The 13594-nt window shown below is 38.0% G+C and overlaps 1 protein-coding gene across 2 annotated transcripts in view; it reads left to right on the forward strand.

Moving 5' to 3' along the window:
- CALCRL (calcitonin receptor like receptor) overlaps positions 1 to 13594 on the forward strand; it is an 86507-nt gene that overhangs the window by 47583 nt on the left and 25330 nt on the right. For both annotated transcript variants that reach the window (XM_067549059.1, XM_067549060.1), the window contains 3 exons: positions 1452 to 1562; positions 2543 to 2655; positions 6033 to 6124. In XM_067549059.1, coding sequence (XP_067405160.1) covers positions 1452 to 1562; positions 2543 to 2655; positions 6033 to 6124 — 316 coding nt within the window. The remainder of the gene's footprint in view (positions 1 to 1451; positions 1563 to 2542; positions 2656 to 6032; positions 6125 to 13594) is intronic.

The following is a 13594-nucleotide window of genomic DNA, read 5'->3' on the forward strand; positions in this document are numbered from 1 at the left end:
CTCTTTTTATTTATTATCTGAATTACCAAAGTGCCTAGGACAAATGGACTAGAGCCTGCCCTATAGTGCTAGGTGATGTACAAACACAGGACAAAATAAAAAATAAAAATAAAGATGGGCCCTATCCCAGAGAGTTTATAAACTAAGAAGCAGTACAAAGATAAAGTAGACAGTCGATTTGAAAGGTACAAATAAGGAATTTTAAAGTCCTCCTCCTTTCTAGTAGCTTTTTTATCTATAACATGAATTGCATTTCTGTAATTTTTAGGAAGACAAGCATATGATTTCCTTAGCAGCGAGGAAGAATACATAATTGCTATGGAAAGGTGCTGCAGTATGTTAGCTACCCAAACACCAGCACTTACAAAGCTAATGCTTTATTTGTAAATATGGATAAATAAAATATTCAATTCCAAACCAGAAAAAATGAAGAGAGTTTATCCACCTATAGCTATTATAAGTACTCCCACCCCACTAGAACAGATGATGCATGCCCCTTGGAAAATTGAAAGCATTTTCATATTAAACAGGTGATACAAAGACTTAATTGGAAATGTTCACATATTGGGACACCCTTGCTTTCTTCTAACTTCTGGGTCCTAGAAATATTCTTTACCTTTTAAATAGTAACCCACTTTTAACACAAACAGCTTACAGGAACTCGTGAAAATACTCAAGAGGGAATTACACACTTTCCCTCTTTTAAAAAACCCCTGGAATCTTAGAAGTTGAAAGAAGAGTGATTTTACACTGATTTCCCCTCCCCCTCCCAAGTAAATTATCATCTCTGGTCAAGACAAGTGTTTATGCAGCTTAAAAATAAATATAAGTCTTACAGATCTCAGCCTTCAGTTATCTTAACAAATATGGCTATTGACAACAGATCTGCTGTGTAAATAAGAGCAAGGAAATGATCTTTACAAGTTATTTCTTTAGGCTGGCATAGATTTTATTTCCATTTAAACTGGTTAGTTCAGTCACTTTTGTCTCAGGACTGTGACCACAAAATACACTGTGTAGCTTTACTCTACACCTGCCATTGTTTATAAAGTGCAGATTAGGCCTTTGTATTCATAGTTATGGTGAGTGACGATGCATTTTGAATACATCTTAATTCATGAAATGTATGTACAAATACAGGTACTCTTCTTATCATCAGATCAGACAGAATTTTAATTAACATATTTTAGTTAAGATTTAACCTCATCCTTTAAGAATTAATTCCAAATAATTGTTTTAAGCTTTTTATTCAAGAAAAGAAGGTTGCTTTTGATTGAAATACTTCCGTTCTTTGTTGAAGATATAAAAGCAACAAGGAAGAGGCCCGGGATAACTGTTAGAGAAATGATTTGGTTTATATGCTGTCTTCCAAATTTTATATCTAGTTATTGTAAGACTTTGGTGAATGAAGAATCCCAACTTTATGGTCTGATTTCTCTATGTTTTTGCAGGTCCTTACTGTAATAGAACATGGGATGGTTGGCTGTGTTGGAATGATGCTGCAGCAGGAACTGTATCAGAGCTACGCTGTCCGGACTACTTTCAGGACTTTAATCCATCAGGTAATTGTGTATGAACCTGTATGACAGGTTTGTTTGACTAAATGGGATGTGGGAGTGATTTAATCTTTCTTTTGACCTAACCCCCAAGCACAGATCAGTGGCTCAGCTCCTCTGAAGCTGCTACTGCAAAAGGTTCCATGTAAAATTGCAGACCTACTGGATATAGGCACTCGCTCCTTGCCCAGATCCTCTGGCCACACAGACCCATTGGCAGTACACTCACACTGCACCACCATACTGACAAATGCCTCTGTGTGGTTGTACAGATTAGAAAAAAGAAGTTGAGGTTAGAATGTTTCCCTAGTATAGTTATAGGTTAATACCATTTACCTCGATTCAGCTGGTCACGGTTAACCCTACTTTCCCCCCATGGTCAACCTTGAACTCTTTTCCTAACTGAAACGTGCCCACCGTGGTCATGCTGAGGATATCATAAACCTGAGTGATTCCACTGCATTTTGCGTCTCCCAATGCCCTTTCATGCCTGGGAGCATTTGGCCCATTACTATGTGGTTAGGTATTGGCAGTAAAGCATTCACAGGTAAAGCAATTTCTTCAGTGACTCTCAACATGATAAGCAATTTCTCTCGTGACATTTTGTTTCCTCTCCAACTCTAATTTATGAGACTAAAAGGTCAGGCTTTAATTTAGATCCCTGATTGATATATAAAACATTTACATTTTCTTATTGTGCCATCTAGTTCTCTAATGGTTTGTGTGATATAGCTTTCGAGTTACTAGATTGAAGGATGAGGGACATTTTTTTTTTTTTGTCTGTCCTTGCCAAACAAATAAAATGGCTATCAGGTTCTCAAAATTCATATTAATGTAAGAAAGCTTTTTTCACACTATTAAATCTCTCTGTCCTTTGGCAGTTTTTATAGGCTATGAAATACTAGACATGGAGAAATAGCCATTGAGTATTGACTATTGAATTGTTTGTTTGTTTGCTTTTTCTTCCCTATTTTGGCTGGCTAAAGAAAAAGTGACAAAGATTTGTGACAAAAATGGAAACTGGTTTAAACATCCCGAAAGCAACAGAACGTGGACAAACTACACCCAGTGTAATCTCCATACCCATGAAAAAGTACAGGTAGGAGGGGCACGCATGTTACCATGGATAGGAAGCTCATTTGAAAAGTTTGTAACAGTCTTGATGAAACCTCAAACACCAGCAAATCTGATGGTCATTAGTGTTTTCATACCCCCTTAATTCTCTTGTGATGGTCTGAAAATGTGTTTAGAAGGGGCGACAGCAAGGAGTAGAGACAACAAGAGGGGGAATGCATGCTAAGCAGAGGCAAAGGGCCGGATTCTGACTTAGCCAGTTTTACACCAGTTTGAAATACATAACGTTACTCTTCGGCTACCTCTATGCTGCAAGCTAGAGGTGTGATTCCCAGCTCATGTATAAGTACAAGTATACATAGAAATGTGGCTGCTGTAGCACAGGCAGTTTAGGAAGAGTTTAGCCATGACAAGTACAAACCCACCAGAAGCCCCTATGTACTTACTTTGAAAGGCTAAGCTGTGCCTCCGCATAGTGCTACCGTGGCTACACGACTTCTTCTACTTGAGCTAAGGCAAGTATGTGTGCAAAGAGGGAGGAAAACTTTGAAGAGATTCCCTTCAAATCTTTCCTCTAAATTTCTTCAGAACAGGTGGAAGAAAAAGGGCAAGAACCCTATCGATCTCCAGGATGGATGCAGATCTTAGAAGGAACTGCCAAAGATATGGTGCAACCATAATAACAGCTCTTTCCCTACCAGCAAGTGAATAGATGGTGTCAGTGCAGCTCCAAGACTCAGTAATTCCTGAGCAGAGATGGTTCACACTAGTTTTAGCAAAATAATTGTTCCCATTTTTCATCAAAAAGTTTCAAAAGTTGAAAAATCTGGACTAGCTCTACTGTTGTGTGGTTTCCCCAAGCTATGAGGTTGTGGATAGCACACATTACCTCTTCTGCTCCTTTCCCCACCCAAGACACTTGTTCTGGCTCCCACAGAGAGTCATTTACAGAATCCAAGGAAACTAGTACTAGTGCATTGTGAATGAGCAACTCACCCTTTATCATGCACACAGGCCAGGACAGATCTGTGTATGGAAGTCTTCATCTGTGTGTGTGGATCTGGAGGAACAATCAGGCCACATTGTATAGTGTTTGTCACAAAGATGGAATTTCTGTAAGCTTCAGTGGAGTTTGGAGTTGTCAATCAGAAATCTGACAACAGAAGCACAGCATATTATATACTATAATAGCAACAAACAGCTTGTTAAAATGCTATCTGTTATATATTGTCTATCTTGGAGTTACCGAATGCTATCTAGTGGCATCACAGATAAAAGAAAATATACTCTCAGCTGAAAGATATGCACCTGCTTATGATTTTTTTAAAATTAACAGTCAAAATGAAGACAAGTAACACATGGAAAAAATATAATGAAACTGTAAATTGCACAAGGAATAGAACTTCAAAAGCTATGGTGGTTTAAATTGTGAATACATTTAGTGCTCAAAAGAGCGAGGGGATCAATAGTAGTGGCTTGTACTAATACTAAAGGCGAGTGATGACAACCTGTGTTTGTATTGTCAGTCAATCATATCTCAGAGTTCTAAACAATCATTCACACTGAAGAACAGCTAAACGCTTTAATGAGCACATTTTCTTTAGCTTTGCCTCAAATAATGAGAGAGACTGAGCTTCTCTAATTTAGTTTGTAAATGGAACGAATGCTATAACTTGATTCTCACTAAAATGCAGCTGGAAATATAGAGAAGATTAGCCAGATAGGCTGCGCCAGAGCCATCCAGGGTCTTTGGTGTGAATAATGAGATGTGCAAGCTTCCATCAGATAACTCAGCCAACACCCCTCAATTCTGACTCATATTATTTATTATTCCATGCAAAAACCTACCTTAAAAGAATGTGCAACTGCTTATGCTTACTTGCATAAATGCTACATTCTGTAACTGCATGATTGTATGTTTTCATGCTTCATTCAGTAGGCAGGTTAGAGGGTGCCCACTGTTCACTATATTTTTTATACTTACTGGTCCATGAAGAGTCCCATTCCCACTCTATGGCACACCATTTGACCTTGGCACTAAATTAGGCAGAAATCGTCTATATTTATACCTCCTCCACCCTCCAAAATTGCCCACTGAATGAGAGAGAAAAAAGCACACCATCATATGATTTAGTGTCATCGCTAGAGTTAAAGTTGCATGGATAACTTTAGTTTTGACACTTCCAGATTTCTGAGTGCTTCATTTTGCAACCATGTACATTCTTTTAATCTTGTTTCAATTGAATTTTCTACATTCTTTTTAAAAAGAATAAAAATAAAGAAATTTCATCATGTCAAATTGTGCATCCTTGCCTTGTAGCTTTAACATCCTACATAAGTGGCCCAGTGGGGCTGTAGTGGTTATTCCGGACTAAAGGTTTTAACTGAATCTGTGGAAATCAGGAATCTTCACTGTGGCCCAATGCCTGAGTCCTGAGTTGGAGATGTGGATTTCTCATCTCAGTTCCTCACACAGAACCCAGTTATTTTGGTGTATGCAAGTGGAGAGTATTTTACCTTCCATGCCCGCATTTCCATTTATGTAAAATGGGGATGCATCATAGATGTTTTTGTGGGGCTAAATTCAATAATTAAATGTTTTTAAGGCACATTGATAATCCTGAATGGAAAGCATTAGGTAAATTCAAAGTGTTATTGTTTAATGCTTAGTTCAGACCATTAATGAAGATACGTCATATTTTGCCAACTATTCCTTAAACTGCTCTTCATAAATGTTTATTTTTACAGTGTTTTCCTTACTGCCTAATTTTTCAAAGTTCTTTAATTTAGCTTGCTGAAGACAGATTTAAGAAGCAAGTTTAGTCTCAGCTATTTTTGAGTCATTTCTTTCACCTTCTTCCTTGAATGCTCAATAAAAGCTGAAGTTCCAACATGGCAAATGTAGCCTGTTTTGAAGGAAATGTCTTTCAAATGCTTAAAAACCCAAACCACTCCTACAAGAGTTCAGCATGAAAGGATTACATAAATGCATCTCCAAAACACTTTAATTTCTCTTTTGTAGAGAAGAAGCATTATTGAATGAATCAACTTTTAGACATGAATGTTCCCAGCAGAGCAACATAAATAGCTAGAACTATGTGAATGCACCACAAAGACTTAGGCGATTTATTAAAAATGATGTATTAACGGATATACAAGTATTAAACTGACTCTAGTAATGTTATGTGTCATATGGAGAGAGAATGTTCTATGACTTACGACCCTCTTAGAGTTAATCACAGTATCTCAGGAATTGACTCACCACTGATCTATAATATTTTTCATTTTCTTAATCCTTTTACAGTTCTTCTACATGTAACAGAGATCTGCTGGGATATGTTTTTATCTAGGTTATTTTTGTATTGCTCATAGTGTGTTTTTTATTTTGTTACTTTATTGCAGAGAGCCCTGAATTTGCTTTATCTGGCCATCATCGGGCACGGTCTTTCAATTGTATCACTTTTGATTTCCCTTGGCATATTCTTTTATTTTAAGTAAGTATATTTTAAAATGTTTTGGCATCTTTCACCAGACTCCCTTGGCTACAATAATCCTGGGTAATCAGGCAATTTGAAATACCTGATACCCTAAAATGTTAATAAGCGTTGGATGATCCAAATTGGATATATGGGTTTGAATCATGTAATGTCTTAGCATTCAAAGATAGATCATAATAGAGAGGAGAATTCTCCTATTTCCCAGAAACCTAAGAAGATAAAGGGTATGAGCTGGGAGAAGAAATCTCTCTCTCTCTCTCTCTCTCTCATTCATCATTCATTCATTCATATCCTTTCCATTTTTGATATATCTTATCTTATCCCTAGATAAGCTAATCAGTTCACTGGAAACAGAGGGGTTGATCCAAAGACCATCCAAAGTCTTTTTTTTCACTTTGGTTGGAGTAGTTAGGTAGATAAGGGCAATATATGACTGGCAATTATATGCAAAACTATCTTTTAGGTATGCCTAACTGAATACGGTGAATCTCCAATTTAGATTCATACTTTTCAAGATTTAGACTAAGATTTTCAAAATTCACTAGCTATATTTGGTGTATCAACTTTTGAGAACCACATTTGAGACACCGTTAAGGCTTAAGATTTTCAGAGTACAGGTGCTCAGCATTTTCTGAAAATGTAGGCCCTTATGTGGTGTTTTAAGTTGGGCACTGAAAACCACTAGATACTTGGAAATCCTAGCTTTAACCCTCAATGTTCATGTTAATCTGCTTCTCCAGCAGACTGAATCTGTGTGTAGGTACATGTAGCAACTAGTAATTCTTCAGTAAGAACTATATATATTTTGGAACCTCTTTTTTTTAAATTTTTCACTGTTGAATAAAATAAATTGATGAAGAACTCGTGAGTGTCTATCAGATGTTTCATTTGTCACAGAGAAGGTTTTACTGCTGCTCTAAAACTGATGATGTGTTTTAACAGATTAAAAATCAAATGCCGTGAAAAAATGTTTGGGGATTGAATTTTTAAACAAATTAGGAGGCGATTTGAAACTGCAATATTATTAAAGCAGGATTTTCACTTTTTCGAATATGAAATCCAAGTCTCAGCTTGTGGCAACACTATCAGCATTTATAGTAGACAGGTGGTTTGCATTGCTACTATTGAAGTCAATTGTAAAAATGTTATGTTTGCCTAATTCTCTAAGGGAATGGTTTCTCTGGTAGAAAGATCCTATATCTTTAGGGAATGCCATAGAAAGAATGGTTATGCTGGGATACAAAAGAAAATTACAAAATTTAAAGGGATCTGGGGAAAGGCCTCTATAAGATGTTCTCATGGGATACCTGCACAGATCCTTTATAGTATTTTTAGTAATACAAAAGTGTTTGAAGATCTAGCCTAATTCTAAGATGTGTTGTGTATTAGCTGATATTTGTTATGGTAATTTATGGCTTTAACAGATGGCGCTTTATTTTGTTGTGCGGGAGTATATTTGGCATTTTGCATTTCCAATGTATTTATGCTTTTAGTGGAAACATTGTTTCCCTTAAGAAATCTGCTGGACTGCAGTTCATTAAAGTATTTTTAGTGCTGGTTGGAAAATACTTTTCTCCATGGAAAATTTAAACTTTTTGTAAAAAACCTACAACTTTTTGGTTTTTAGTTGAAAAATTAAAACTTTTGGAGAAAGCAGACACTGTCTGCAAAAATTTTCATTCAGTCAAAAATCAAAAAGTTTTAGGTTTTTTTAACAAAAACTTTACATTTTTCATGGAGAAATGTATTTTCCAACCAGCACTAAAAATACTTCAATGAATTGCAGCAGATTTTATATGGGAAACAATGGGCTAGCGAGTTTTGGCCAGCCCCAAGTATTTTGTATTTCCTCTATGAAAAATTATGCCATAGTTATAGTTTTTATGGATAACTCACTTCACTGACTATAGAATCTTCTGAAATATTCTGGGTTCTAAATACTGAACGAGGCCCTTTGGTTCTATTTCTGACTGCCCAATGCAGCTTCTTGTACTGGTTCAAGTTTCTGGTTCTCCTATGCCTCTAAACTGATAGCATACAAACACTGTTCTTGTGTGTTGTGTGAACTGGTTACACATGGTGCAGTTTGGAAAAAGATCTGTGAAAGAAAAGCAGAGAATACGTGTCCACACTGATTCTCTTGAAGTCTCTCTCTCTCTCTCACACACACACACACACACACACACACACACACACACACACTCCTTACTTCTGTATCCTATAAGCTCTTATGAAAAGATGAAAAATAAAGAGAGGGCAGGAAAAGGAAGGGGCAAGTGAAAGCTTAAAAGAACAACAGGCACAGGGGGAGGGAAAGCATTTGGAGGAAGCAAGAGAGGAAAAAACAATTAGACATAGAAACACAGAATTTGCTATACTGGATCAGACCTGTTGTCTGACTAGTTTAGTATGCTATCTCCAACAGTTGCCAGCATCAGATGCTTCAGAAGAAAGGTGCAGGAAACCTCACAATAGACAGATGTGGGATAATCTGCCCCTCAGGAAAGTCTCATGCTAAACCCTGCTAGAGATTGGTTTAAATCCTAAAGCAAATGGTTTTATATCCCTTCCAAAAAATTTCAGCATTTGCTATTACAACTCTGGATAGTCTTGTTATCTTTATAAATGCCTGATCCCTTTTGATTCTTGCTAAATTTTTGGCAGTAAGTTCCATGGCCATGTTATGGATTGTGTAAAGAAAAAAAAAACATGTTCAGCTTTGAAGTTGCCACCTTTCAATGTCATTAAATAACCTCTTGTTCTTGTGTTACAAGGCAGGAAGACTATTTTCAGAGATGCTGCCTGATACTGTGTATATATATATATATATATATATCATATTGGGTAAGATTTAAAAAAATGCTTAAATCCCATTTTGGAAAGTGCCATAGGCATTTAGGAGCATAAATCCCATTGAAAGTCAATGAAACCTAGGATTCAAGGGCCCTATTTACAAGGGTATTTAAGCATCTTAAAATGCAGATTCCTACTGGAATTTTAAAAAAAGCTCCTAAAGAAGTGAGACTCTTAATTCCCATTGAAAGTCAAAAACAGATAGGCACCCAACTCACTTAAATGCTTTTATAAATCCCAAGAGGCACCTGTCTGCTTCTTTAGGGGCATAAGTACCTTTAAAAATCTGGTGCTTTTGAAAATGTTACCCTGTCTCTCTTATCCACAGACATCTGGTAAATTTATTTCATAGAGTGCCAAATAAATGCATCCCAAATTTTATTTCATGAGGTTAAGCCTGGTGATAGACCCTGAAATGACACTCAGATTATAATTATGAGACAGGATTATTAAAAACCATTATGTCAATAAGAAAAACACAGTCTGAAGAGGAGTAGAAGATTAGGAAGGAATCCTATTTATTGCTGAAAGAATCTTTTCTTCCTTTTTAAATGTCATCAGTCTTGCTTTCTTATTTCTTGTCCTATGTTCCTTTTATATATGGGTGTGGGTGGGTGCGGGGGTGGGTGTGGGTGTGCTGAATATTCCAACAGGAACAGCTGTTGGATGACCCTGACAGATGGCCTCATAAGTTGTACGTGTTTTTCCTTGCCGGTGCATTGAGTTCTTGACAATAAGCAGACACAGAGTCCCGGAGTTGTTCATGACTCATTTTTGCATATAACTATTAGTTCTAGTCTGGAGTAATTTCTATATACATCTATAGTCAACCCTGCATGTTCTTCAGGAATTAAAACCCCAAGACAAAAACAAAATTATATCCAGAGAAGACCTAACAGAATATAATTTACCACTTAATTCATATTCATAGCTGCATTCTGTGATTTGTGCTTTTACTATCTATTTTCTTCAGAAAATTAACCTTTGACCCCCCCCATTGGGGACAGATTCTAACATCCTTCCTCCTGTGAATCTCAGCTGCTTACTCCTGGAGTGTGGTGCCACTGATTTCATTGAGACTACATGTGGAGTAAAGTAGTACTCAGCTTGAACAAGGACTCTGCAGTCTGGTCCTTAATGGCTTAAACCTTGACTTAGACCTTAGCTACACTTGCAGTGGCATGTAGCTACACACCACAGTGAGAGGCAGGCTGTGTCCGCACTCACTGTGGTGCATAGCAACATGCAGCAGTGAAAAGTTCTAGCAGGGGGGAGGCAGTGAGGAAAGGATCCAGCAGCAAGGAGGTGCCAGAGCTGTTCCCCAACTGCTTTTACCTTCCAGAGTCTTTTCCTACTGCCACAGCCTTTCACTGCAGTGGCAAAAGTCTCTGGCAGCAAGACACTACACTGCTAAAAATAGCTGCGTAGAGCATGGAGGCACTGTTTGTGCATGTAAAGAGACGTGTAGGGTATATACCCGAGGTCTTGGCCATGTAGAGCACTCTATTCTACTCGCCTAAACTGTGTCTCGCCATCTACACAGCTATTTATACCCATGCTAGCTGATGTCTGAACTCTACATGTCACCACATGTGTAGACTTACCTTTACTGGCAGTTCCTCTCTGGTCAGCTCTGTTTGTCTATGGGAAGTTTCAGACTCCCTTTTGGTTCCTAAGCAAAAAATTGTGATCAATTCATAGTCATAATTTTATAATCCAGATCTTTACAGTATGACCTGAACAGGCAAAGAAAACACCTATCTAACCATACTGGTGACTTTCTACTTTGCTTTTTCATTTCTTCCTATCTCATATGTCCTCAACAGATTGCCAGTCACTGCATGTCAACTCTTGGAAAGCTACTGTAAATACAAAGCTATGAAAACATTGTTATATTAATCTGTATGATCTTCCTGGCTCAAATATTGAGCAGTATTTGTCCATATTTTAGTTTTTCTTGGTGTGCTGTTTGTAAAGACTAGAATTTGTTTTTTTTTCCCCATTTTCTGGTGCATTCAGAGTTGGCCCTCACTGACATTGTGAATTGATGTCTGCCCTCCACAACAGAGAACAACTGGAGTTTTAAATGATAGTTTCTCCCTTTTCAGTTAGAATTTTTCTCCGTCAATTAACATTACCATCCTCCTAATGAAAGGAAGGGAAGTGGGTACGTCTACACTTACGTTGGTATGTAGGGTACAGACTCTGCACACCCAGCTAGCATGGATATAAATAGTACATGGTGACACATAGCTCAAGCAAGTGGAGTAGAATGCCTCTTCATACCAGGACCCTAGGGTACATACCCTTCATGGGCTTTCTACACATCCCCTAGTGGTGTGTCCCATGTTTACATGGCTAATTTTGGTGTCGTAGTCTCTTGCCACCTCTCTGCTGCCAGAGCCTTTCCCCATTGCAATGAAAAGCTCTAGCAGCTGGGAAAGTCTCCAGCAATGGGAAGACAGAGTGGAATAGCTCCAGCAGCTCCCCACTGCCAAAAGTCTTTCTCTGCTGCCAGAGCCTTTAACGGCGCCATGTAGCTACATGTGTAGTGCCTGAACTCTATAAGCTGCTGTAAGTATAGACATAGTTTTAGGCACCTGTAGTGCCTCCTGGGACTTCTTTTCCTTAAGGCTGCAACTCTTCTTCTACATCTTTTTCAGAGGCTAGTGCTAAGAGTGGTGCTCATCCTGCAGAATCTTTATGCTTCTGTAGTGCAAGAACTCCCATCGTGCTCAGCTCCTGCACTGAGAGTGCAAGAGGTGGAGATTCTGCTTGTGGTGATTCTCTCCCTTTCCACACTCACACACAGACCCCAGTCTCTATCTGGCTCTTAGAGAGTGAGAGCTTGCTAGTCAGGAGGCCTAGGTTCTATTCCTTTCTGTGCCCATACCATTGACTTGCTGTGTAACTCTGAACAATTCATTCAACTTCTCTGTGCCTCAGTTTGGCTATCTGTAAAATAGAGTTGATTGCATCATTAAGGGATTGTTTGCCCTCATCTTAAAACTTGCAGTACTTAACATTTGTAATTTTATGTATGCAACCTTAATATTCCATTGACATAAAGAGTTTGCCTTAATCCATTTAGTCTTTCGTCTGCCTGGCTGTAAAGTTAAACTTTTCCTGAAAATGTTCTAATAAGCATGTATCACTAAACACAAACACCATGCAGTTAGGTCTCTATAGTGTAGCTTTTTTCTGGGATAAGCAGAATTTTGCTGTGAGTATGTGCAGCTTTTAGAATTATAATAATAATGGGATCACTCTAAGTTTACATCCCCGTCCTCAGGAGGAAATAGAGGTCTAAAAGAATGTGTTATGTGCCTTCCTTACATGGATTTATCCTTCATCTTACCATAAGATTCTAAGCAATTCTCATCTATTCAAAACCAGTTAATAATACATTTCAAATTCATAATCGTTTACACATTGCATTATGTAGCTGTATTTCATAGTCTGTACATTGTTATGTAAACTGTATATTCTATAATAGACCACTGAAAATATAAGGCAATGCGTAGGCATAGTTTGTATATGATTTTGCTTATTTGAGCATTCCTGTGACTGTAGGATTAGAAAACCAAATGAGAAGTGGGCAAATATTATTAAAACACTAGCACCTTTGTGTATCCTCTGTACGTTTAAATAGCTTTGTGTAAATTAAACCATCAAGTAAGATGGCTCTTGTAAACACAGGCAGTTTTAAATTTGAGACTTGGGAGGGTGGGGGAGCGAACACTATTGACTCCTTTATCCTCCTCCTGGCTGGCGCAGGAGGAAGACAAACCCCGTCTCCTCCCCACGTACATTTCTCCATGCACAGACAAGGCCCCACTTGGGGAGGAAAAAGGGTACACTTTACCGGGGCCCTGAGGGGTCTGACCCAGGCCCATGGGTATGTGTATGGGAGGGGGCCCATGTTACAAGTTTGTACTGGGCCCGATAAAATTATGCATGGGTCCTGTGCCCAGGTTCGGGAGAAGGGGCCCCATCTGCCTTTATCCCCCTACACCATTACTCCTTTTTCTACAAACATCCTCTTCTCTCTGAGGGGGAGCAGAACAGGCTATTTTTTCAAGATAACTTTATCACACTAGTAAGTAAGCAAGCAACCAAAAATGGCACACTTCCCCCACACACTCACTTCCCTTTTTTAAAATAAAAAGACATTCCAAGCCATTAAATGGTACAACATTTTAAACTCATAAAAGGAAACCTGGCGTATGCAAAATTTACTGCTGAGACAAATAATCTGATTGTATTTTTAAAAACGGGTGGATATTTTTTTGATTTGTGGTTAGGCGGGCTAAGACAGAAGACATTGATAATTAAACCATATACTTTATGGTACAAAAGGGATGATGTAGGAATTTTTATCTTCTATTTATTGTTGCACAATTATTAGTTGTCTGAGATGTATTGTCAGCAACCGATAGAGGCACGATACTGGATTAGATGAACCAATACTTAGTAACTGCTGTATTCCTGTGTATTAAAAAAAAATTGGTGGGGCATACACTTTTAAAAATAATTTGGCATGGAATAAAATATCACCTTGCAATAAGTAAGTAAACATATTTTTCCAGACCCTTTTTAATTACTCCAAAGCAA

Source organism: Emydura macquarii, unplaced genomic scaffold (genome assembly GCF_026122565.2).
Source record: "Emydura macquarii macquarii isolate MOO-44397 ecotype Brisbane River unplaced genomic scaffold, CSIRO-AGI_Emac_v2 contig_1253, whole genome shotgun sequence".
In the NCBI taxonomy this organism is placed as follows: Eukaryota; Metazoa; Chordata; order Testudines; family Chelidae; genus Emydura; species Emydura macquarii.